The sequence below is a fragment of the Lentinula edodes genome (assembly GCF_021015755.1).
Source record: "Lentinula edodes strain Le(Bin) 0899 ss11 chromosome Unknown C8R40scaffold_41, whole genome shotgun sequence".
Taxonomy (NCBI): domain Eukaryota; kingdom Fungi; phylum Basidiomycota; class Agaricomycetes; order Agaricales; family Omphalotaceae; genus Lentinula; species Lentinula edodes.
In genome coordinates, this window is record NW_025764347.1 from 105,487 (window position 1) to 130,697 (window position 25,211).

Sequence of the window (25,211 nt, forward strand, 5' to 3'; positions counted from 1 at the left end):
GAGGCGCATTCAAGTATGAGATCCTGCCGTGCGCCTTACATGTTTTGAAGTTTGAACACTTGGTTTCATTCCTTCCACCATCATCTCTCATCATCTAGCTTTTTGCAAGATTGATTGATTATTTTGCTAGCTTGAATCAAATATTCAATTCTCTCAAGTGTAATATCTAAGTCGCAAAGATGGATGAAGACATGGATTTCGATGCTGGTTCTGCCCTACAAGCTAACGCTCCTCAGCAGTCGAGTACTTATCCCTCTAATGGATCGGATAGTAATAGAAAGATGCTGTAAGCTCTCTGCCTCTTGCTCAGAAACATGCCATTTCATTCTCATCCACAGTGACCTTGTTTTCGTGCAAGATTGTACAGGCAGTCAAGGCAGCTACATCTCCTCCGCCACGAAGAACATTGAAAACATCTGTGGTCATATATTCGAGTCGGGCAAACTCCAAGCCGTTGAAGATCTTCGTATAGGCCTAGTAGCTTTTCGAGATCATCCACCTCAGGATCACACATACATCGTCAAGAACTTTGGCTTTTCTTCCGACATTAGCAAAGTACAAAAAGACCTATCCACTTTGTATGCTTCTGGTGGCGGGGATGGTCCAGAAGCTGTCACTGCAGCTCTAGTTGAGGCTCTGAATATGGACTGGAGAGAACATGCAAGCAGGATGGTGGTACTCATCGCTGATGCTCCGCCTCATGGGATCGGTGAATACGGTGATGGTGCGTTATCTGATCTTTCTTAATTCCTACATATCCACCAATTCTTCACGCCTCAGGATTCGATGAAGGTTCGCCAGATGGCTACGATCCGCTACAGATTGCACGACAAATGGCGAGTCGAGGGATAACTCTGGTGTGTACGACTTTTACATATTTCCTTTGTCATTGGTTTCTGACGGTCTCAACCTGCAGTTTTTTGTGGCTTGTGAACCTGCATTGAGCGGATATCAAGTGAGGTTATTCATCATCTTTCATCGTACTGATCCTTAGGCATTCTTCCAGTATGCTACCGATTTTTACAAAGCCATCACCTCCATCACCTCAGGCCTCATGCTTCCACTAACCACTGCCGATCTTCTCACACATGCAATTGTGGGCAGTGTTCTCGAGAACCTGGACATGGAACGCCTTGTTCGAGAAGTTGGTGCCGCTGTGGCCCAGCGTATTCTGGGCAATAATGAAAGTGTCGACGACGTTGCCAGGGAGCTACACGAAAGGCTCTTGTTGCGGAACGAAAGTACGAAGAAGGTAGTGATCGAGAGCATCTACAAGGACTCTGAAGAGTCTCGGCATAATGTTGCCGTGTTCACTGCAGCACCATCTCTAGCAGATGCAAGACCACTTCTGAAAAGAGTGAGTATTGGAAACATCTCCGGATCCATTACTCACGTTCGTTTTGTATTACTTAGGTCCAGGGCACCCGCTTCACGGATAAATACCTGGCAGCAAGAGCAGCTTTGACGCGGAGCAGTTACACTTATACATCGTCGTACGCGCCTGCAACTCCCCCTCGCTCTCCTCCTTCCAAAGCAGCCTCATCTCCAACAAGCTCTGTGTTCTCGTCCAGTGGATCGCCTCCGCGTAAAGTGGTCACAGATTTCGCAGCATTCGGTGCTCCCAAGAACGCCAGTGTTTTTGGTACTGCTGTCGCTTCTTCTCCATTCTCGTTAGCAGGAGGAAAGGCAGCCTTTGGAGGTATGCGGACTGGGGTTAGTAGGACCACTTTCGATGATGACGAGGACGAGGAGGACGATGGTAGGCAACGTGTTGAGCTGAGAGAAGATTCCATCTCATTGGATCAGGCATGTCTCTATTCTTCTACTTGCTTTATACCGTGGTTAATTTCTTTCACAATAGGCCAAGCGAATTGCGATGCAGAGCGCCTGGAGAAGCGCAAGGGCTTGATTTGTCGATCTCATTTCAACGCTATCAATCGCCTTGTTACTTTGCAATGTTTTCTCATCATTTCTCTTACTCCTGCGAGTCCTGGAGTGTTGCATTTATTATTGGCTAGTCGATGGTTATGTCCCATCGACTGCAATATTGGAAAAGCAAAGGACGACCAGCCTATGCATCTACTCTTCTAATAGTTAACTGTTCTATGGTCGACGATTAATGTAATTTACCGTTAGATGACCCCCGATGTACCGAAACGAAATCCCTCCTCCAAAATTAGTATACACCAAACGATAGTGTGGATTCAAATTAACATTTAATGTCTATTTCTAGGCCTGATTCTTTTCTTTTCTTGATTTGACCTGCTCAGTATCATGGACCCTCCTTTCCTTCTTTTTCTTTTTCTTTTTCTGTGCCTTTTCCTCTTTCTCCAGGACCTTATCTGATCCAGTTGACGCAACTCTTGAGGAAAAGTCGTCGTAAGCATCTGCAGAAGTTTTTGTGTCCTCTTTGTTCTTCTTTTTCTTCGACTCCTTCAGTAAGACCCCACTGGCTTCTTGCTTCGCCATTTTGACCTCAAGCTTCATCTCCTTTGCCTCCTTCTTTCTCCGTTTTCTCTCCCGCCTCTCAGCTTTACTCTCAACCTTGTCTACATTTCCCTCCTCTTTCTCCAGCTCCTCCGCTTTGCGTTTCTTCTTCTTTTGTTTCTCATTCTTTTCACCGACATACGTCTCTTCCTCGTTGGCTTGCGCCTTTGACTTGGCTCTACTCGACAAGCTTCCCGGCGACGGTAGAGTAACAGAGGAAGTGGAACCAGCAGGATCAGCGATTGTCTGGATATCGACCGCAGGAGCGAGTACAGCTCCTCTATAAAATCTAGAATAAAGGTTTCGCTTGGCTGCTTCACGTTTGGCCACTGCAATAAGGCTCAAACGAGGTGTGTCGGAGGAGGTTGAATCCGGCGTTGAAGTTCCAGAAGTCGAAGCCGGCGTCACATTGACAGGCCGACGATTTGATAGAATCCCTGTCGTCGTTCGCCGTAAAACTGGTGCAACACTGGGGGTAATTTCATCCTACAAGATAACGTTTATTTCCAGGTATACAGAAAGCATATGCTTAACATACGGAGTCAGACACATCCGAGTCGTCTATCTTGACAGTTATTGCCTGAGATGCAGCTGAGAAAAGGCTTTTCTTCACATCAGAAAAATGAAGGGTCAGAGTCGTAGAATTTGACCAAACATACTGATCCCAGAACGGAAAAGCTTCATCCCGGTCTTTGCCTAAGCCAGCGAGGGTTTTCTTCTGACTGACTGCTATTGGCTTTGCGATAGCGCCTTTCCTAAGGCCGTTTCCTTTTCCTGACCAGCCTTGAGCGACCAAGTAAGAGTGGCCGTCTAAAGGCATAATGAGAGTTTTTGTATGATGAGAGTTTTCGTGAGATTAATATTTCTCGATCAATTCATTTCGCTCGGCAGTCATTAATATGCCAAAACAATGAATTTGATTTGGTGACATCTCCCCAATATTATTTCCATAACGCCGGTGTCGACGTACTCGATGATTGCTGAATTTCGTATATATTGACCGTTACTTTTCTTTCACCTATTCCACCTTCATGCTTCTCTCAGATCTTCCAAATGATATTATTATCATTGTCTTGCACAGTCTACCCGTTCCCGACTTGAGCGCACTCTCTAGAACGTCCAAATCATTCTACCAACTCGTGCGTTGTAGATTATCATTTCTTCTGGCTCCCCGATGTGGTTTCTGATTCATCAAACAGGTGAATGCCTTTGGATGGCAAATACACATACGTTGCAATCCCCGTCCTTCTTTCAGCCTGGCGCAAGCGAGAGAAATATGGAAACCGCGCAGACGTCTTCAGTACGACACACTGAGTGATAAATCATGGGCATCTTTCCACTTTGTGGCACGTCCCCTTTCTCATCCTTGGTCTAGGAAGCAGCAACCAATGCTTGCAATCAACAATATACGATTAGTTGTTGCCGCTGGAAACACAATTTACGCCTATGCCTTTGGGACTCCCAAAGCGTCAGGATCACCGCCTCTCCGTTTCGAAGGCTCCTGTTCGCTTCATAATGAACGAAACAGCCAATGGGATATTACTGCCCTTACATTTGTGCCCGATAACGGAGAAGGAAGAACTTTATTGTGCGGGTTCCGCAATGGAACCCTTGCCCGGGTTGTTCTTATCAGAGAAGATAATTCCCGCACCCTGACACCGAAGATTACCATAGAACCCAGTCTCCAGTCACATGCACCAGACATCGTTGAAAGCGTATCTGCCTCTGGCTCTCTACAGCTTTCACTTTCCTCTCGAGGACACGCTTGTATGGTAAACTTACAAGAAACGCCATACACATCAACATCCGAAATAGATCTCGCTGCCCGAAGCTGGACTACTTATATGTCAGATGGGAGCTCCCCATATGTCGCATTTGGTTCTTCCTCCAAGACTGCGCCCTTATCCGTGCACTCCATCCTCGAGGGCAGTCTCTCCCACACACCCACGGCTATTTTAGGAACAAAAACCAGCCAGTCAACGTCTTATTCTGCGGTGTATGGAATCTGTCGCTCTCCATTCTCCTCACCGTGGGGAGCTTCCCCCCAGATCCTCATCTCTGGGTGGTTCGACGGCGTTGTCCGTGTGCACGATCTTCGATCATCTGCGTTGGCGGAAACCTCACCTAGTAACTCTAACTCTAACTCTCCGGCACCCTTACGCCCGGTAATGAGCTTAAATGATCCCTGGTCAATCGAGCCTATCTACTCTGTTTCTTCTGGCGGTGGGGCTTGCAGTCATCTAGCTGCCGGGTCTGCCCGTCATAGTGTGGTTTCGTTCTGGGATATACGCTACCCAAAATCAGGATGGAGTGTGTATGCCCCTGGTAATGATCCCTCGCCGGTTTACAGTGTGCTGCTAGAGAGTTCCCGAGTGTTCGGAGCCACGGATAGTCGTCCATTTGTGTATGATTTTGTGAGTTTGAATTGTTGCCTATGCAAACTACATTCAACTCAAAATCATCTGCAGGGACCTGACGTCACTCAAGATACATACCCTCAGTTATCGCCTTCACCTGGATTGAAACCACGAAGATCGGTTCCAGGATACTATGTGACGAGATACAACCATGGTTACGGCTCACTTCTCAATGATCACTGAATTTTTTGCCGTAGGTTTGACAAGTTCTACTAAAGAATTCGACGAAGTTGACGAAGGGTTGTACTACGTAATTACAGACAAGTGCTGTAGGCGGCTGCCCACGAGAAAAAACTACAAATACTAGATGAAGACGACAGTACAGCAAAATAATTGGATGTAATAATGTGTAACATGCAGGGGAGACAATAAGGTAGTATGAACGATATATGAAGACAGGTGCACATAACAAAATCCAAACAAAACAGCGGTGAAAGATACTAGATAAACGAACAGCAATGTCAAGTCCCAGTGAAGCACCAAAAGAGCAAGAGAGTTAAAGGGTAACTAATGGGGATCATGCTTGAGATACGGCCTGCGTTTGTGATTGTGAACGAGAAGCCCAGTTAAAAAGTTGTCGCATGTCGCCTGAAGGACCCGACGGCGGAGCATCTGCGGGCTGCTTCGGCTCCACTAGCAAACTGGCGAGATTTTAAATAAACATTTCGTCTAGGCGTAGATTATTAAAAAGGCGTACCTCCGCCGATACAAGTCTTGAAGGTCTCCTTTTCGTTGAGAGGCCTGGAAGACCTGTGCGAGATACTCTTGAGCTTCAGGGATGTCTTTCAACTGATACGGAACTTGGAATCGTTGCATATCTGTATTGAACATCAGGAAAAACGTTACAAGTAGGAAAAACATCACAGGCCTTGCACGATTCTGGCAAGTTTGTGGTACTTGTTGAAATTGAGTAGCTTTTTGTCGGGGTTTAGGGGAGAATTTCTATGCGAGGGATTTCCTTCGCGACAGAAGGTAACGTCGGTAAGGTATAGACCTTTAGAGAGTTGGGTGAGCGAAATATCTATATACATATCGAGTCGCTTACCGAGGAAAGGAACAGCTGGTGGTGCAGTGTTCCGAAGCTTTGTGCGATATTCATGATAGTTACGACCATGATCCGCCAGTCTTCGGAGACTCTCTAGTTGCGTCTTAGTTTTTTGTGGGAGTCCCTAAGAAAGAAAGATTGAAGTGAAAAAATATTAGTTAAACGAACAACGACATACCATCCAGGTCTGATGCAGTCTAGATATTGTCGAAGAATCTAATGCGGCCAATAGCGAACGGAAAGTGCTGTAGTTGTGGAGACCAACGCAACGCTGAAAACAGACGGGTCAGAAAATTGTAGCTTCATCCAAGGACTACTCACATCGGCAACTTTGATGAAAAACTTTACGAGAGCTGTGCGTTTCTTAGTGTCGCGTTCGTTCAAGATACTTTCGGCAACCCATCCTGTAATTGCGGTACTCAAAGACGACATCTCTTTCACATTCACAGGAGGCTTGCTGCCATCTTGGCCTGATTCCAATATTTCCTCTGGCATGATCTGCCCATAGAGCCTTGATTCCATGATGGTCATTTGCCTTGCCAACTCAAGCGGGTCAAAATCAGTTATAGAGATGGCAGCGAAGTTCCGACTTCTTAACGCACTGAGAAGCGTCTTGGTCATCAACGGTCGTGGGATTTCTGATGGGGGCGGAGCGGACGGAGGATTGAGAGACATGCCAGGATCCCTCGAGCGATCACCTTTCGGACTAAACCCACTGTCCTTTTGCTCTTTGCGACCGTAGATCATATCAATGATACGTTCCGCTGGACCAGGGAACATGGTCATCAACCCGTTGCGTGTAAAAGCTTCCAGCATTGGCAACGCAGAGTCATCGGGGGTTGGTCGCCAATAGAGATCTAGCCAAAGCTTGATGAAATTTGAGACACGTAACCGTACCGCGAGTCCTTTTCTTTGCTGCCATACAAGGATATCATCATGAGATAGGCCGAGAGGGGGGACGAGATTGTACCGCGCAATGAGAGCTTCTACAACCTCTAATGGTGTGCAAAATAGACGAAACGTCATAAAAAACACAGCAGAAAAGGCAGGATCGACAATGCTATCGTGAGGTGTCAGCTTTTCCACGAGCACAGCCAAAGTAGCCCCAACTAGAACACCATCACTGTTATATGCGATATCGTCGACCGCATAGTCATGAGAAAACATATAACCAGCTGAGTTGGAAAACGTCAAAGGGATAGGTGCTGTAGGTTCTGATGGCACGGTGGGTAGTTCACCATAGATGATCTTGTCTTCTAAAGACAAAGGATGATTCCGAGTACTACCCTCCCAAGTTGTTCCATCATCCGTTCTAGCCAAGGATGTAGGCGAACAAAGAGCAGGATCAACGACCGCTTTCGAAATAATGAGAGGAGTCAATGCCTTAGGCTCATCAGGGTCTGTGACGACCGTCTCACCCGACCTCATAGACGAAGTTTTGGAAACACGTCCACTGCTGCTACTCTCTGATCCAGATGAGGCATCCGGTCTGAGATTCGGAGCATTGCGTGGCTGGATCGTCACATCTTCTTCTTCATCGACGCCGTAGTTATTCGTGGTTGGCGAGTGATTTAATGACAGAACTATCTGAGATGAAGAATAGGACGCTGTACGGAAAGCTTCGGCAGACCCTGGTTCCCCCAGATGTGGTACGTTGATGATGAACGGCCTCTCGCCAAGAGACCGGTTTAAGCAAACCTTGACCGAAAAAACGAGATCGCCACCAGCTTTCAGAGCAGCAGTGGCAGACCGCAGCAAGATCTTCTTCTCCTCGTCATCCGACATAGCAAGAGGTAGCGGAACTGTAAGAAGACGGACAGACTCCGCAAGCTCACTGGTGACATTATATAATTGATCCTTCGCAGTTCTCAAACTCTCCAGTCTGTGATTTGGCACATCCGGATGCTGCAGTACGGCTTCGACAATGGTAAGGAGTTTGCAGGACATTTCTACAATTTCCCGAACTAGATCGTACATATGACCCATGCTTGACGCATGCGAGAACCGCGAATGCGAATGGGCGTGTCCAACAAATGCTGCTACCGCAGATAAATAGTGATCATGCGTAGTTCGCAGGGCTTGCAACACCTGAGCCATCGTGCATGGACCACGAGGAAAAGGCGGCTGAGGGAGAGCCTCCATCGACGCCACGGAAGAAGAAGTGGAAGTTGACGCTGTGCTACTGACGGACGACTCGCCAACCTTATGCCGGTTCCCATTGAGCTGATGTTGAGCTGAAGTTGAACGAACCGAAGGAAGTGGAGGAACAGCGGGTACGGCTTCAGCTGTTGCTTTTGCGCGACTGCGTAGATCACCCATACTTTTTGCCTTAGCAGCTCCGCCTGGTGTGCCCGGTCGACCTTTCACGCGAGGCTTTGTAGGGGTTCGTCCTGACGGCATCGACGGTATACTCTGTGCCATTATTGTGTCATTCGAATCATCCGCAGAATTGATATTCGCGTCTCGTAGGACTTTGACTGCAGGTGATGAAGCATCATGCCTTGTCGGCAACGCTATCCCGCACTGGGATACAATGGCAAGAAAGCGTCGAACAAGTGTGAAAACCTGCTGCGCCAATCTCAGCATTGCCTCAACCTCTGTTTCCAAATTCTCTTCATTCAACTTTTCATCAGAAGCTCGTTTGGCCTGGGCCACAAGAGATGCAAGTGTCGACAAAATGAGACGCCGTTCGTCAGCAAGCGGGGGAAATTGCCGTAATATGGGGGCATCTCGAAGAAGTGTGTCCGTGGCGGACAAAACAGACCGAACGCATGAAATAATGCAAGCAGTAGATGGTTGGAAATGGGATATCCGATTTGAGCGTGCCGCACTTTGTAAAAGGGAGAGGCCATGAAGTAAGGGTACCATCACAGGAGATACATGAGACTCGATGTCAGAATTCGCTGAAGGCATTCGAACATGTTGAGATGGAGAAGCCGAGTAAGAGCGATTGTGCTTGGGGTATGGATGCTAGCGTAGTTTTCAGACTGGTGATGCTGTAACACAAAGAATAACGTACAACGATATCGGTCTCTGCCTCATCTGTCTCTACCAGAGGATTCACGTCTGCATTGACGTAGTTACTCGGAAACCAGCCCCGTTTACCTTCCAGCTCGCCATCCCACCAACCGCTTGCATCACGGTTTAGGACATGAATCACTTGACCAGCACGGAAAGACAGGCATGTCGATATATTATGTTGAGGTTCATAATCGTGCATAGCCAAAACGTATTCCGGCATAATGCTGATGGGTTCATTGACGCCAGGACTAGCCGGCCTCGACGTTGATGATTGGGTGTCGCTGGGAACTAGCGAGGTAGAAGAAGCGTTGGTAGAAGAGGATGCAAGAGGCGAGAGTACGGAGAGTGAGGACGCAGATGAAGCGTTGGATGATGTCCGCATACGATTCACATGGACCTGAGAGACGCCTAGAGAGTTGGCCACAGGACTTGCACTGGAACCCACAGAAAATGGACCGGGAAGAGATGATACAGATGTGTCGATTTTGAGATACGACGCGTACATAGTCGTAAGATGGTATTGAAATTGGATATGAAGATACTGAGAAGAAAATGAGCATTTAGTTGAATTTTTCTGCTATGGAAACTGATGGAGTTCTACCAGAAGATATTATGTTCAAGTTTCTGGTATCCAATTGAGCTTGTTAAGAAGTGATGGAGAATTGAGGTTCGTTCGGAGTTCCGGTCCAGCGTCAAGCAGAAGAGAGCGTCGGGAATGTCGGAGCGAAATTCTCTGGTTCTGCGTATTAGATTGAGCATCTCGAGCAGATTGGACAAGAAATACTGACCAAACGACAGTAAACGTTGGCTGGTAGAAAAGATAAAGCAGTAGAGAAAGGCGGAAAGAAGAAGTACAGCGGGAGGAGAAGCCGCGAGAAGGCGAATGAGGAGGAGAAGGGAAAGCCAACTTGGGCGAGTCGACGTTGATGTAACTTGAGGACAGAGAGAAAGCGCCGGATACTATATGTTGCTATTGACCTTACGTAACGTAACGATTTACCTCTCCTAACCAACCTTCTACCTTACATTGCACATACCTCTATCTTTCTCTAGGATCGTACGGCACTCAATAATCCTTCCTCAATAGGCCTTGCGGACTCTAGATCTTCTTCGTCTTCTCAAGTTGCCGGGCTCTTCCTATCCATTTTAACTTCCTTATCAGACTATCCCCATAGGCCTTAACCAAATCATTGGCATCGAACGACCCCAATATCCGAATATTGTCAGAATTGCAACAGTGCGTCTCTGTAATGCTAGCTTCAAACTTCCGTTCAGTTGGCTATAGGACCTGCGAAGCACTATCCCCACATATTTATACGTCCAGTACATCAGTACATAACTGTTATCACGACGGAGCTGGTATCCTGCCTGGTTCCCCCAAGTTCACCGTGCGTCACCCTACTCAACTGCAAGATATTCCTTGAAACCAGGAAACAAGGCTGCATTTCAAGTAACGAAGTAACAGAATTTAGAAACCAAGTCGAGGCTGCGTATATAGAGCTACTCAAATTGATACTACTTCCGAACATCGCACAAAAATCCATCAAAACCTCGTCGTTCACCCACAGGCAATAATGGTAGCCGGTGCCTCGACTCCTTTAAAACAGCCGCACTCCAAGTCCCCAGCTTGAATTCCCCAACTCTGTATCAGAGAGGGTTCCCATATTCTACGATGTTGTCAATAATCTGTTGTTATGCAGGCCAGCGAATATTCCCAGCAAATAGTCACAATGCAATTGACAATCACACCTCCCTTCTTCAAGGTGCTTAGCCTCGCTCGGTATATTATTTGACATCAGAATTTTTGTTGATGAAGAAGGGGACATCGGGGCGAAAACTAGTCATTAAATCATAAACAGGGCCCAGGATAACCTTGCACTTGCCCTCAAGACCTGCATTGGTCAGATTCTTCCAGGCGACCTATATAACATCAGCCATGTTCTGCAAAACTATCGCTGATCTGTTGAACCTTGGCATGCATTTCGTTGACCTCTAGAGTGATGGGTTCTCCATCGTCTGGGATAGCCTTTCCCGTCCAGTTACTAGCATCAGACATATCTGTACACTGAAGCGCGAGATTGCGGAAAAAATAACCCTCCAAGTCTCAAGAGTTCCAACTTCAAGAATGTGTTTCGCGCCCGATGACTGCGCGAGCAAGTTCATGATTTTGCCCTGTGCGAGGCTCGCCCCCAAAGTCCATGCAATTTCTGATGACAGCTGTTATGGATAGCATCTTTATGTAGAAAGCACGAGTTGTGGTAAGCATCAGAATTCGCCCAGTCAGCAACAGAGTTGGGTGCAAAGAAGCGACCCATACAAGTTTCTAGTGGGCTGGTGTCTGTCATCTCATCTGATAACATTTCGTGACTGAGCTGGTTCTCTGACTGCTATGGAGAACGGAATCTTCAACATCAGACCATGGCTCAACCATCGGTCAGGAATCAAGATGAGTTGATAAATTGAAAAATCCTACTTGTACGACATTGTACAATTTTTCGAACTAGTACCAGCTCTAGATCTGCGTCCAGCAGTCATTATTTTGATACTCACTTTAAATTAGGTCAACCACTTTAGTTTCGTTAAGAATATGACTTGCCAGAACATCTACGAAGCTCAACCACAAACAGGGTGCGCACCTGGCGTCGACGTTGATGTTAATGGGATGAAGTGGTATGAAGCAGGTTGATTTCCCAGAATGGGAAGGTCAAAGTTGATTTATCTAACGTGTAAGTCACGGTACATCTGACCTTTTTCTGAGGATGGTCATTGATCAATACAGTGTACAACCACCCTTCTTGGAACGGAAAATTCTCAAAACTGCCAGCGGAGCAACACTATATCTAGTACTAGCTGTAACTATTTATTCTATATTGAATGCCGGGCGTCGTCGTTGGGCGACAACTTTCAGGACGATTCGAGGACACATAGCCACACATGCTTTATTGTCGATGACTAGGGTTTATCGATATTCTCTTCGTGGACGACCACAAGACGGGCTAGCCGGGCTGATGATCATGACGGGAGTCTATACACCACTAGGCATATGGGACGAGCTTGAAATCATGTACCGCAACCTAGCTGGTGAAGGTATAACTCCCGAGGCGGACTGGCGGGAAGAAACCGTGGATTCTGATGATCCAGGGCCAGAGGCAACATAACCCCCAACTCCCAACTCCCCCACATACTACACATGTATTTACATTTCACCTGCCAGCACACAAAACCCAGGACCACCGGTGCATCGAGCTCGCAACTCGAGAGCGTGGGTTTTGGCCCCAAGTTACAGGAGAAGTAACTTGGTGGCTGCCCAAGCCCAGCAAGAGCCATAAAGGCCACAGCGCGGTTACGCCTGCAATGGGGGCTTGGTTTTCCCTAGTGGTCCTTCTCCTAGTCATGGGCAGAGTGTGTGAGGCCCTTTATCTCCTTCACGTCGTTTACACTTTTCTTCAAGGTATGCATATGCATTACCGAACACGTTAAACAAACCTTCGATACAATACGTACTACCTAAATCACACGACCCTCAACTATACCATCCTCTACAGACCTTCCACACATCATCCAGAACCAGAGAATGAAGCTGGGCGATAAGCCAGGCTTACCACCACTAGCTGGTCGCCGCAACTCCCCGCGCCTTAGTACTTAGCCTTACTTACTTGCGGTTAATGAAAAATTCAAAAAAAACAAAAAAAGATCATGACGGGAGTGGCGCATTTTCATACTTACATAGCACTACTCATCTTCAATAAAGTGTGCTAGGCTGCTATTTGGCATAATACAAATCTCCTCATTGAGCCTGAGATGGTAATTGGGTTGTTGAGAGGCCAAAAGCTGAAGCAGGTCATAGTGCACTTTTATTGTGAGAAAGTCACTGATTTGTTTGTACATGTGTACAAAAGACACCAGAAACTGCTTCAATTGTCGGTGGCAGATAGACTTGACAAGCAAGGTGATTGCAGTGAGCGCTCTAATTTCTTCTCTGTCATATTTACCTACTTGTTCCATCAACTTCACGATACATCGGAGCGGCCTTGAAGCTTTATACTTTCTTGTTGCTTCAAGCTTGGATCGTCACATCTGTGCAACATGCTTAGCTGAGCCTATCCAAGCTGCGACCGAGCTACGAGGAGAAAGTTTCGGCATATGATCTACCCCAGCCACCTGACTGACCTTCATGCATTAAGTAGTACTTAGTGGCGACTGCTCGAGCCGAGCAGGCTGTCAAGGCGGCAAATGACATCCTTCGGAGGTCCCTTTGGACAACGTCGTGCAATGAATTTCCTTTCCTTTCCCTTGACATCCTATCGAAGACTGATTGAGGATGCACGCTGCTGTTCATTAGATAGAATTCATTTCGCTGACTCTTCAAGGTTTAATATTCTGTCTAGACAATCGTCCCATTCATGAACGAAATTCGGATGAAATACTAGTGTCACTTATCTAGCCGACGTTTTGCTCATCCTCGTTGTCTGCCATGCTTACTTTGAATCGAACAATCTTCCTATGTAAGGTGGTTGTGACTGCTAAGTATTCATCCCATCCTTATCTTTCCAAGCAACTCATTCATTAATCAGCGTGCGCCGTTGAACAGACCGTTTTGATATTGTCAAGTTCTTACGGTGAGGCTCTATCTTAATACTTTGGCTAAAGCTCGTCCCCTACCCCTACTCGCCGTTAATTTGCGCCATGTTATTCTTCCAATAACAGGACACACTTCGCCAAACTCCGATCAGTCTATATGTTAGCGCTCCTGGATTTTCACAAAGGACGGCCTTTCATGGATTAGTCAATGAGTTGTCTATCTGACCCATATGTTCCCATTTGTTTGTGAAATTTGCTGAGAAAATAACGATTGGCATGTGAGAATAATTATATGATAGCCTCCGTCCACTTACTTAACTACGAGGCTCACTTACAGTCGCCGTCATCCGTCCATCCTTAGCTGGCGTGAACTGGAGGATGAGGAAGATTATAAACAATGGCACAAAATATACTCCTAATCTTTTAGTAAATACTACATAGTACGCTATGAACATCTTAGGCTAGGTAGGCTTTCTTCTGAGGGTTGGATCATTGTCTTCCCGCTCTGACCTTCCGCAGTATCTCAAAAGTTTGTGCCACTTACATACATACTTGTGCGAAGGACGCACGGAGGATAATCGGACTGGAACTGTGTGGGAGGGAGGGGAAGAATCAATTAGCTGGGTACGGTAAGTAATGTACGTTCTGGTAAGTTGAGAGTACTTTTAACGGGAAAAGTCAATTTATTAAGTTGCAAAGGTTGGAACCTGTTGGGACAGGGTGGCACCTGGTGGAACGCAATTGTTACGATTTTGACGGTCCGACGGCGGTAAAGATTGGTAACGAAGCCTTTCACAGTAGGTCCTTGTTGGTCCCGGGATTCAGACGATATCTTCGGGCTTTCCACAGGTATGTTTGCATGTGTTCCTTTCTGCCGTCTGCGCACGATCCACATGGCTTGCTGGAAGTCGTTGAGTTATGTTGGGACGAGACGATGCACGTTCAACAATCCACATTCGTACTTTCATTCAAATCTTATCGGGTCTTTCTCACCCAGCCTCCGTTTTTCATCAGACGGAAGAAGCCCTCAAGCCCTCAAGTCTAGGCTCGACTCTACTGTCTACAATAATAATCGTCGCGTTACTGTTGTCTATCAGATCGAGGAAACCAAGGCAGGGCTCTCAATGGGTGATCTAGGCTTGACTCTAAATACGATTATATTGGTTGATCTGCGTTCCTGCTGTAAAGAGCAAGGGATCTCCAGGACTTGCAAGTTGGATCCCTCGAGTCTGCCGTGAGGTTTTGGTAAGATACCGAAATTCACCCGTTGCCCTGCGCCAGTATGCAAACCGGTGACCCATTATTATACTTCTACGAAAGGTGCCAGTCAGTATGAACACGTCTCATCCGCGTCTCCAGCCAGAATGAACATTTCCGCGAGGCTCAAACTTCATTGATGGACATCCCTTTCGGATGTGCATATCCTCGGGCCTACAGGTGTATATTGTGCAATTTGCATGCCGCATCAACCTATGTATGTATGCCCGACCTAGACTCCAGAGTTTGCATTGAAGAGGACATAGAGGGGGGTCCATTTTAATGCTATCTGTTAAACATATCCATCGCAGTCCATCTGTCTGAATGTTCGGCAAGGGCTCCAGAATCTGTATCGAAGATAGTGGGAAGCAGTCTGGGAATAGGACACATACTATCTAAGTGGTTCAGAGAACAAACGGTATCTAGTAGCATTCACTTTGGTTCAAGTAGGGCTTTGCATTATTTTTTCCTCGGTCCCCCCGTCTCCCTTACATAGTTTATCCAAGACAAACATCTGTCACATAAGGATACCTCTTCAAGCCTATGCATGATAGTCATTTATAACCTCCGAACGGTAAAAATGTATATTCAAAGCCCCTTTACATTATTCTTGAAGGCTTGAACAGGCTTGAAGTCCGAAATTTGAACCCTCTAATGTCCATCGGCAGTCCCTGATTTACCCTTTCACATTTCTGCGACGGTCCCCATTCTGCCCTTTTGCTTATACTCGAAGACGCAGATATGGTAGCCGGAATCCACTACCGTGACTATGTATAAAATTTATGGACTCTAGGCATGGAGAATCAAAGGCCATTAAAGGACCCGTATTAAAAGCAAATTCCATGTATGAAAAGAGTTTGCAAAAGGAGTTCCAGGGTCTGATATTATCATTCGCCACAACATACATAGCAGAACCTAGCATCTAAGCGTCCCCGAAACGCCGTTCTCAAACCTGCAGATCCCAATCGAAAAGGGTACCGTAGCGATATCGATGTCCGTTCCTCTGATGCCGGAACGGGTTAAAAGTGGGGTCATTTATAAAACCAAAGTCAAAAACGGGTGAAATCTGGTGAAATCTGACTTCGTGAGGAGGGCTGGTATTCCGACCGGGTACATAAGAATGTAACCGTAGTAGATTTACCACTATACCTGCACTATACCAAGAAAGTCCATCTAATTAACTGCATTAGGCCTCATAATGTGGCAATATTTGTGAGTTTTCACACACAAATTCCTGAAATTTACACACAAACTGCCTATTTTTAGGGATATGCCTGGTAGGAATGAGGAAAAATCAGGTAAAACTGGGCGTTCTGAAGTCAAAAGAAAAGCAGGCATTTTGGGAGTCCTGATTTTGTCCATTTACACCGTTGGGACATGAGATTTGAAATTTGAGCATCATCCCTGTTGTCCCTAGCCTTCACCGCGCATCAACCTTCCAAATAAGAGCAATCATATCCGCTCCGTCTGCAAGCATCACCAGTTTCCATAAGAGATTGGAGTAATTACATAGACATCAGCTCAGACCAGACTTAGACCTACTTAGACTGGCTAAGTTTGTCGTAGGTGGGAGCGTCGGTAATTACCTTGCAAGCGAAAATAAATGCCGCTGTCGCTACATATTGTACCCGCACAAAGTGCTACGCCTTCAAGCCACCATAAGCCACGGTCCAAGGAACGGGGAAGGAGAGTTTCAAATAGGGAGAAAAAGCGAACTAGAAGCCAGGATGGTTCTTTGCTTCGTAAGGCACGACGAAATTTCAATCATGGATCATTATACGTCAAATTGTATGCACATTATTGTACATACTATGTCATTAATGGTACGCATAATTCGTAAAGTTGCGTCAACATAGAAAACGTGAAGGTAAGGTAGAGGGGATGGAGGTGATGAAGGGAATCCATTAAAGTGGTACACCAAGGATAAGCGAAAATAAAGTATGCACACGAGAAAAACAACCGCATGTCGAAATGAAGACCCAACGTCTGTTTTCAATAAATTAAAAGGATTCAAATAACCATAAGAAAACCGATAGCAACGACGAGGACGGAGAGAAATACACAGGAATGACAATGAAAGCTAATGGTACAAAGAATATATGTACAACCGTGATTTTTTGCTTGAATGGTAGTTTGACAGATAGGAATGCGATAGGTGAAAGGGGGCAATGACGAATTGATGCGAGGAGTGTGGAATGACGAAAGTCAGCAACGACGATGAGAGATCCGATGATATGTATAAGGAAGCCGATGGAAACCAAAGAGCCGATGGATTAGTCAGGGGGGATGGGGTATGAGAGAGGGGATATGGGTATGGATAGGCGTGTTCAATTAATCAAATACGGTTTCACGGCTTTGCGGAATCTGTAAGAAATTACTAAGTATGGAAATTATTTTTCAAGAAATCGTGCAATTTCTAGAAAGCCGTGAAACCGTATTTTTTAATTGAACACGCCTGATGATGATGCGTTCGTATGGACCAATGCAATGCGAAGAGGAAACACCTGGTAGATGTGCCGCAAAAAAGGAGAGGTGCTAACCAAGCTAATCCGTAGGAAACAGGAATAGTTTTTTACCATCAGGATTATAACGTTGTCTGTCTTCTACTTTCTTTGCATTTTTCCTCCTCTCCCTGCGAGGTTCGCGTACAGTGGAGAAAGCACTGCCCGATGAAGGCTTTGAGTAGGCATCAAAAGACCAAGCGCGCATGTCGCTCATCATGGGCCTTTTCGGGCTCGAGGCGAAACCGAACCCACTTAGCCCAGGGCTTAATGGAGCATCATCATCATCGCATGCGGATTCGTCCTCCTCGCTGAGATCGCATTGATCTTTCTCATCATCGCCGAATTCGCCTCCATATCGGGCTAAGGGACTTTTGAGACTGGCACGGGAACTGCCGATAGATGCCATACTTCCTGTTCTGTTCCTTGTCGTAAAACTTCCTGGGGCAGAAGAAATAGAAGCTAATGACGCCAATGACGAGGACGATTCCCGGCGGGAAGTGGAGGGCCTTGTTGGTACCCGAACATAGACCTCAGGTACCAGCAATTTACCCTGAGCTGCATGAGGCAATATTGGCCTTTCACGTCTAGGGCTGATACTCAAAGCCGAGAGAGAAGGTGGAGAGTGTGAGCCTGGAGACGAAGGGCTCGAATACATAGAAACTCTGGACTCGCTGCGTCGAGAAAATGAGCCATGAAACTGAGAGAGGAGAAAATCGTCCTGAGTAGGTGGTGTCGATTTGCCCTCATAATCACTAAAAGTACTTGAAAGCGTAGATGTGGTCGGTAAAGAGCAGGGGACATAACGAGGACCAGAGCGAGATGAGCCGCCGGTTAGGAATGAGGATGAACGCTGTTTCGGGTGGCAAGTAATGGGAGTACTTGCGGGTAAAGCGGAACTTTCAGAAGTCGGCGAAGAATACGAAATGTCCGTTGTTGTTGTGGACAAGCAATCGGACTCAATGTCCGATGGTGGAGATCCCTGAGCGTGTTCGGATTTACTGTGATGGGAGCGCGTAGATGAATGATAGAGGGGATACGTTGGTGGCGCGTAGACATCTTCATGTTGGTGTAGCATGTCTGCCATTTTGCATTCGTCGGAACAGTACAAAGGGTAAGGACCTTGGTCGATAACTGTCTTTGTCTTTGTTACTAGACGATTTTGAACATTTCGCTGGCGAGCTTATTGAATGATTCGCGCGTGAATAAAACAAAGATAGTAGAAGAAATCTGGAAGCTCACCAGAACCAATGGTTCCTGTAGCCGGTCGCTGATCTGTTGTTACTAGCTGTGTGATACGTTTGGGAGTTATTTGTCTATCGCAGACGGGACACCAGGCTGTGTCGAAATCCATAACCACCATGTAAAAAGTCTTCTCTACAGATAGTAGAAGTGGAAGGGCAAAACGCTGAGGCTGGGATTTGATGAGGGAAAAGAAGTTTTAAAACGGGAATGATACCGTCTTATAAAACCATTCCCTCCATCGGGTAAGCGGAGCGAGCTCTCCATTTGTCCATTAGTTAATTATTTATTTTTTGTTTCCGCGTGTCTTTGTCACGTCACACCTTACCGGATCCCCGCGGTTTAGGCGAATCAGATTTCACCCTTGAATCACCCGTTGGAGGTTCCCCGCGTTCTCTTGCCTGCAAGCCTCCTAGAACGTAAAATATTCACCTTTCCTCTCCTAATTTCTCTTGCATCGCGAATCCCAACGTAAAATGACATTTGTGTGGAATAAATATTTCATTCCTTGTGCCACCTATATGCGCATATGATATTTCCCGCTGTATCGATCGCTTACAGCACACGGCCACTGGCCATGTAATCTCATGGTAGTTTTTTCAAGCGCAAGCAGCGGAACAGATTTTTCTCCTAGCCCGTATTCCCCGCGTGCACATGCATATATACTAGGCATGTCCCGAAAGATCGATTATAGGCAACACCGGGTCAGCGATAACAATTATCGATGCGCCGCTTTCAAAGTCGTACCTAGGCTGTACCTCAAAGTTCATAGACATGTATGTCTCTGATGCAATTTGCTGCGTCGACCTCAAAGCGCTCCAAACGACGTCGACGATTTCTAAAAATCGTTTAAACAATTTGAAAATTCTCCTTCCGTTCCGTTCCCTTCCACACGATGATACCCTGCAATGTACTTGCTGCAAATCGTCGCCGATATAGAGCCTTATAAGTTATAGAGCCTTGGGACTTCCATGGCCCGCGGAAGCGGCAAATGTTGTCAAGGCTCAAAACTCAGTCTAAACCTCTCCAGGAAATCAGGGAAGGTATCATCATGACGGTGAGGTGACCTCGGGATGATCTCCTGCAATCGTTGAAGCGACTCAACCTCGGGCTCATCCATTACTCGCTCACACATTTATTTCCTGCCGACCGGACTGCGACGCCAATTATATTCTTCACCAGTTCTACACCCTATGCCCAGCGCAGGAAAATTCTCGGGAGAATTTTTCATTGGTTACTTTTACGGTCCGCTACCCGCGCCGCGAAATTCCCGTCTTTTGTCGCAATTCCCGTCATGTTTGTCATTGTTCATCCTGCCTTTGACGTTGGACTTCAAGTTTTTTGCGAGCCCTTGTCCTTCCCGCATCTTCCTCTGCGATATTCAATATATATTGCATGTGTTCCTCTAACCTGTAAGTATACGTTCATTTCCGGTGTTCATTTTATTTTCATCTCTTCTCCTGTAAGTGATCTTATCATCTTATTACTCTTGTCGAACAGCACTCCTGGCGAACTGAGACGCTTCAATAGAGTTACGCGTCGGTAGCAAACAATCATGACTTGTTACCTTTTGTTGTACGTGTTGTTTCGCAATGCTGCCATCAATTTGCGCATGAATGTTACCAGTTGCTCAGTATCAGCTATCAGGCTGAAGGACGTCTCGACCATAACATAGAGCGGTATAGAGGATAGGATAGGATATGAATCATACTTAACGCTGTGAATCATTAATCCATGGCAATTCGCATTGTATAGCCACTTACACGTTGCCACAAAGCGGGGCATTGCGGAAAAACCTATGCGCGTCATGGTACAACGCGCAATCCCATCGACGTCTCGAACAAGCTTTGTTGTTCCCGCGATGCCGTTCAATTCGTCGCTGGTTTTGCTTCTGCTATTTTTCGGATGGTATAATGGCCCTTCCAGATCCCAGCCTCCTCGGTGCTTCCACTTGATCCCGATACAAGGTTCGAAGCTAAATCGCGAGCTCATGTGGATTCTTGCTCTAAGAATCCATATCTGCTCTGAGGAGTTTATCACGAAAGATTGGCAATTGTATGCTTGTGCTAAATGTGGATTTGAGGTACGCTGCGCCTACTTATCTTTGCAATCAATTTCTCTTGAAAATGAAGAAAAGAACTTTGATCGTACAGACTTGCAGACTTCGGAACCATGTAACCGAGTATGCTACAATACATATCTCAAGAGGATTCGGATAAACTGGCAAAGGAGGATATCGTTAATGTGCCATAAATTTATCATCCCTTCTCGCAGTGGCAATTTGGCATGGTCCTAGCCCTCTCTCTCTCACGATTCGGGCCTGTAGTATCGATATTACTCGCTTCTGTCGCTCATCCAGCGCCCATATACAGAGAGGTCCGAATCTGGTCCGAACTTAAACTTCTTCCCTATTCGTGAATCGCCGCTTCCCCATCACCTTGGCCTTTGACTCCGATTTACAAGGGAACGTACATTTTTGGTTGGTGACTAGCTATTTCCCTCGGAGAAATTTTCTAGATTGTAAGGATGTTCGAGAGGACATTGCTGAGAGTTATTCGGAAATTCAGTGGATATACATTGATAACATCTATTGCGCCATCCAGTGCTTATGGTAGGATTACTTCGGTCCGCCACAACGTTCTGTTTGACCTTCGATACCAATGAACAATCAATTGTTACTCCTTTCTCTCATAGCACGTTCTTACTTTAACCGCACGCACGGTCGGAAGAACCAGGAATAACTTCTCTTGCGGTGATGTCTGGTTAGTGATTGGATTGACATTCTTCATGTTCATTTTCGTGATTGGTCGATATCCCTTTTTCAGCAGACATGTACCAAATTCACCGCACTTAGAAGTCAGAGTAATTCGAATGGGAGGCATAGTTCCGCATCCCTATGCGTCTATAGTGGGAACGAGCGCTCTTCGATGGGTGATTGATTTGGCTAAAGGAAATGAGTCCATGGAGAATGGGAAATCGTTTCCTCGAAGATCCACTATATCGAAGGAGGACACGGCCTGGGAACGCTGAGTAGGAACGCTTTGACCGGGCTTTGACACTACTCTAATGGTTGACCAAGCTTTGACCTTATTAGGTGCTTCATAAATCGTTCGTGGGCAACTATATCACCTACAAGCCACTACGCCTAGTTTCCGTGCAACTCCTGTGACCGAATCTGCTGGAAACATTTGGGCTGAAGATCAATTCCGATTATGATATACCGATCTATACCGATGACATAGCTCAAGTTCTACTACGTCCACCGTTGTCCACCGTCGATTGCCACCAATACACTGCTTATATTGATTGCGCAATGGATAAATCGCAGCGAAGGAAACCATGGATCAGGTGTTACACATGAGCTCGGTAACCCTTTATACGTGTCCAACTTGAATTACTAGTACTGGAAGGTATACTTCTGACAAGACCAAGCTCCCATCCGAAATAACCGTGCTCTCGGTATTGTCATGAATAGGCCGTTATACCACTTGTTAGAATTCACCTCAGGTTTTTCCCGTACTAACCCACGTCAGTCTTCCCTCATCAGATTGGCCAATGGAATAGTGAGGGGAAAGCAGCCGCCATTACTCTCTCGCATAGGCGCGGAACTAAACGACAGTGAGATTTCTCCAAGATACACAATATCTCTCACTCTCACCGTTTGATGAGAGACTGCGTCCCACGCTTTCACAGGTTTAGATGTTTCCCGACTTATCCAGATTCGTTTTTTACAGGCTTGCAACCCCTCAAAGAGGACAAATGTATGAAATTTGCGTTCGCGGTTTCTGAAGTCCCCATTTTGCGTCTCCTCCGAATACGAAGTCATTTGATTATCAAACTAGCGTTAGAATTGGAGAATTTCAGTTGCGCATATGGGTTCGTTGAAGAGGTGTTCTCGAACCACGGCCTACCATTACTCTGTAGGAAACTGAGGTCGATCCGGGCTTGATTGGGCTGATTCCGAAAAAAATCCCTTCGTCTACATTGCTATGTTGCAACAAAATGCGCTCGGTGCGCATCGTCAACACATTATCCCCGTTCCGTTTGTACAGCACTCAAATTGGCAAGTACGGTGCTCGCCGGTATGTACTTAGCATGTCACAATTGACAACAACTCGAACCATCTGAATTATCGCGAGCAGTGCAGGCTGGTGCAGGTGCATTATCTTCCGGAGACCTTGATTCAAGGATCAAATTATTTTTGGATGAATGAGAGTTTGTTCATCACGGAAGTATGTTACCCCAGGCTTATTAGTATTACACAACGCTGAGCTGTCTGACCTTGTGACCCCGTATATTCTATAATGTTAGCTGGGCCAATTAATCTTTTCAAATTCGTTCTCCCGACTTTCCCGACTCCTGCCGAATTCTCAGTTAGAGGTCTGAATTTAATGTTGTCGTTAGGAAAGTGACAAAATACCTCGTATTCATAAACTAGTTGATCAAGACATTGTTGGTCCTCGGATTACTCCCTTCACAATATTGAATCCTTACCGCAGTGTTATGCACATTGACTGGCAGTCCCTGTGTCAACGAGAAACCCTTTGGGCGGCAACCCCCGCAAATGATCATCATACGAAAACGAGACCACACCCCGCAGCGATCCCGCGCTCTACTTATTTCCCCATACTACAGTGCTCTGGGGTAATAGAATATCAAGAAAGCGCTGTGACATAGTTATGGTTGATTGAACTTAGTTGGAGGGCTGAGGAGAGCTGTAAGACCAAGCGATGCCTAGTATGACTCAAGAGTAACTTGACATTCGCCTTCAGATCACCAGTGCACACAGTGAATGCTCAGATGCCATTGTAGTAATCTCGTCCACTTGGAGGCAATCCTGAGGCAATCCATCGTTCCATGAGACTCGGAAATAGTTCATACGGCACATCTTACTCCAAAACTTTCAAGATAAGCCCAAGCTTCAAGCAAAGGCAGACAGTTCTAATACCAGAAGAGCACAGATCCGAACAAATCTGACCACCGAAAGTTACGAGTGTGTAGTATACTAAGTATCCATCTTCCATCTGTGTACTAGTATGAGTAGATATCTTGCTAGATGACATTCGATCAAGGTTTTGACAATGAAATGAATAATCACCAGACGTAAGGGAAGAACGTCCGAGAGCATATGTAGACGATATCGGACACCCCTTGGTTGATATTAATGGCAGTCAGGTCAAAAACCGCGGCGAGATCGAGCTTCAGACTGAGACTGAATTGACTTCAAGCGCAGCCTAAGCCACTTCTCTAACTTCTCAGCTAAGAACCTACACTGGGGGAGAAAATCCGTGTAAGCTACAGTTGAATTTCTGACGCGTTTCAGAATCACCACCAATGACCCTGCTTATCCCCTGGACCATCTGCAACTGATTGTTTTGAACAGATTTTCACAATTTGCCAGGTTTCATACCACCATACGTAGATTGTATCATTCCCTGCCTTTGATTCATCTGCGGTAACATGCATGCTCAGAATATTGTCCCTGTTGAACTGGAGAACAGTTCCCATCGCAATTCCCGCTATTCACTTCAAATATCAAGGCACTGAATTCCTAAATCTCTAGAAACGTTCTTAGGTGGAATCTGGACCGAATCACTTTCGGATAGCATACAAAAAACCGTCGAATGCTCGTTCACCCACAGTGGCTATGGTAGTTGCCTCAACTTCCTTGTCCTGCTTTATATATGCCAGGAGTTCCCGTATACCAACTGTATCAGGGTCATTGACACTCATGTCATTGACCTGTCCATAGCGCACCACATTATCGACAATCTACATCATAATCAGATATCCCATGAGAGTATGATGCAGGCAATATGACACACGATTACACCGCCCTTTTTGACAAGGCGTTTGGCTTCAGCGAAGTACTTGGGATAACTTCTCTTATCGGCGTCGATGAAGACCAGGTCGAATGGGATTTTGGGACGGAGACCGATCATTGATTCATAGGCAGGACCGAGAATGACTTCGCACTTGTCGCCGAGTCCGGCTTTTGCAAAATTTTCTCCAGCAACCTGGAAGAACGGCATGCAATTTTACTTTCAAACTGATCAAAAAGTAAATTTGTCCCACCTTTGCGTGAGTCTCGTTGATTTCGAGGGTGATCAATTTTCCATCTTTGGGGAGTGCTCTTCCCATCCAAATGCTGGAATATCTGAATACAAGTTGGTCAAGATGCAATTAACTATCATGATGAATTTATTACCCTCCAAGAGTCCCAACCTCTAGGATATGTTTAGCTCCTACGGATTGAGCCAGCAAGTTGAGAAGTTTCCCCTGAGCAGGGCTGACCGCGATGTCAGGTAGCCCTTTGTCGATAGAGTTCTTCAAAGCGAGCTCCATCACCTCATCCTTGGGAATAAGGAACGAGTTATGGTAGGCGTCCGATTTTGTCCAATCGATGACTGAAGTGGCTGCGTTGAACTTATCCATAGCGTTGAACGGTGAAATTATTCTTGAGATGATCATTCGTTGGGCTGAGCAGCGACCTTTTATACACCACAAAGCCTAAGGAAATGTGATAAGAGCATGTGTATGCTGCGCCCAAGGATCCAACGTCGATATACAATGACTGGATTCTCATTACAGTCCACTCCGAATCTCCAAAGGTGTGAATCTACTGTCCAAGATTTTTACCAGCACGATACACCGCGATAC

General features: G+C 46.1%; 8 protein-coding genes across 8 annotated transcripts; 3 read left to right on the forward strand and 5 right to left on the reverse strand.

Annotated features, from left to right (window-relative positions):
• Positions 1-18: 18 nt before the first annotated feature.
• Positions 19-2,069, forward strand: C8R40DRAFT_613272 (elongation factor-2 kinase). The gene is made up of 8 exons (XM_046235636.1): positions 19-286; positions 339-724; positions 781-857; positions 917-955; positions 1,007-1,221; positions 1,243-1,357; positions 1,414-1,806; positions 1,862-2,069. The coding sequence occupies exons 1-8, from the start codon at positions 180-182 to the stop codon at positions 1,907-1,909; spliced, it is 1,380 nt and encodes a 459-aa protein (XP_046081971.1). The 5' UTR covers positions 19-179; the 3' UTR covers positions 1,910-2,069.
• Positions 2,070-2,229: 160 nt separating this feature from the next.
• On the reverse strand, positions 2,230-3,307 carry C8R40DRAFT_1072884 (uncharacterized protein; the record flags this gene model as incomplete). Its single annotated transcript, XM_046226506.1, has 2 exons — positions 2,230-2,973; positions 3,026-3,307. 2 exons carry the CDS (start codon positions 3,305-3,307, stop codon positions 2,230-2,232), a joined length of 1,026 nt encoding a protein of 341 aa, XP_046081972.1.
• Positions 3,308-3,518: 211 nt separating this feature from the next.
• C8R40DRAFT_1055811 (uncharacterized protein) lies at positions 3,519-5,087 on the forward strand (the record flags this gene model as incomplete). Its single annotated transcript, XM_046225031.1, has 3 exons — positions 3,519-3,626; positions 3,687-4,901; positions 4,956-5,087. The coding sequence occupies 3 exons, from the start codon at positions 3,519-3,521 to the stop codon at positions 5,085-5,087; spliced, it is 1,455 nt and encodes a 484-aa protein (XP_046081973.1).
• Positions 5,088-5,254: 167 nt separating this feature from the next.
• Positions 5,255-9,625, reverse strand: C8R40DRAFT_613401 (ras guanine nucleotide exchange factor domain-containing protein). The gene is made up of 8 exons (XM_046235637.1): positions 9,572-9,625; positions 8,969-9,511; positions 6,271-8,919; positions 6,128-6,220; positions 5,950-6,073; positions 5,773-5,898; positions 5,602-5,722; positions 5,255-5,545 (listed from the first exon to the last, which is right to left on the reverse strand). The coding sequence occupies exons 2-8, from the start codon at positions 9,473-9,475 to the stop codon at positions 5,422-5,424; spliced, it is 3,744 nt and encodes a 1,247-aa protein (XP_046081974.1). The 5' UTR covers positions 9,476-9,511; positions 9,572-9,625; the 3' UTR covers positions 5,255-5,421.
• A 6,639-nt stretch (positions 9,626-16,264) lies between these two features.
• Positions 16,265-16,964, reverse strand: C8R40DRAFT_613540 (uncharacterized protein). The gene is made up of 2 exons (XM_046235638.1): positions 16,619-16,964; positions 16,265-16,546 (listed from the first exon to the last, which is right to left on the reverse strand). Exons 1-2 carry the CDS (start codon positions 16,771-16,773, stop codon positions 16,360-16,362), a joined length of 342 nt encoding a protein of 113 aa, XP_046081975.1. The 5' UTR covers positions 16,774-16,964; the 3' UTR covers positions 16,265-16,359.
• A 348-nt stretch (positions 16,965-17,312) lies between these two features.
• C8R40DRAFT_1124266 (uncharacterized protein) lies at positions 17,313-18,795 on the reverse strand. Its single transcript, XM_046228928.1, has 2 exons — positions 18,547-18,795; positions 17,313-18,486 (listed from the first exon to the last, which is right to left on the reverse strand). Exons 1-2 carry the CDS (start codon positions 18,670-18,672, stop codon positions 17,353-17,355), a joined length of 1,260 nt encoding a protein of 419 aa, XP_046081976.1. The 5' UTR covers positions 18,673-18,795; the 3' UTR covers positions 17,313-17,352.
• Positions 18,796-20,199: 1,404 nt separating this feature from the next.
• C8R40DRAFT_613570 (uncharacterized protein) lies at positions 20,200-21,093 on the forward strand. The gene is made up of 2 exons (XM_046235639.1): positions 20,200-20,634; positions 20,689-21,093. The coding sequence occupies exons 1-2, from the start codon at positions 20,350-20,352 to the stop codon at positions 20,845-20,847; spliced, it is 444 nt and encodes a 147-aa protein (XP_046081977.1). The 5' UTR covers positions 20,200-20,349; the 3' UTR covers positions 20,848-21,093.
• Positions 21,094-24,143: 3,050 nt separating this feature from the next.
• C8R40DRAFT_1055704 (O-methyltransferase family 3 protein) lies at positions 24,144-24,986 on the reverse strand (the record flags this gene model as incomplete). The annotated part of the gene is made up of 4 exons (XM_046225022.1): positions 24,144-24,323; positions 24,377-24,568; positions 24,627-24,708; positions 24,760-24,986. 4 exons carry the CDS (start codon positions 24,984-24,986, stop codon positions 24,144-24,146), a joined length of 681 nt encoding a protein of 226 aa, XP_046081978.1.
• Positions 24,987-25,211: the final 225 nt, after the last annotated feature.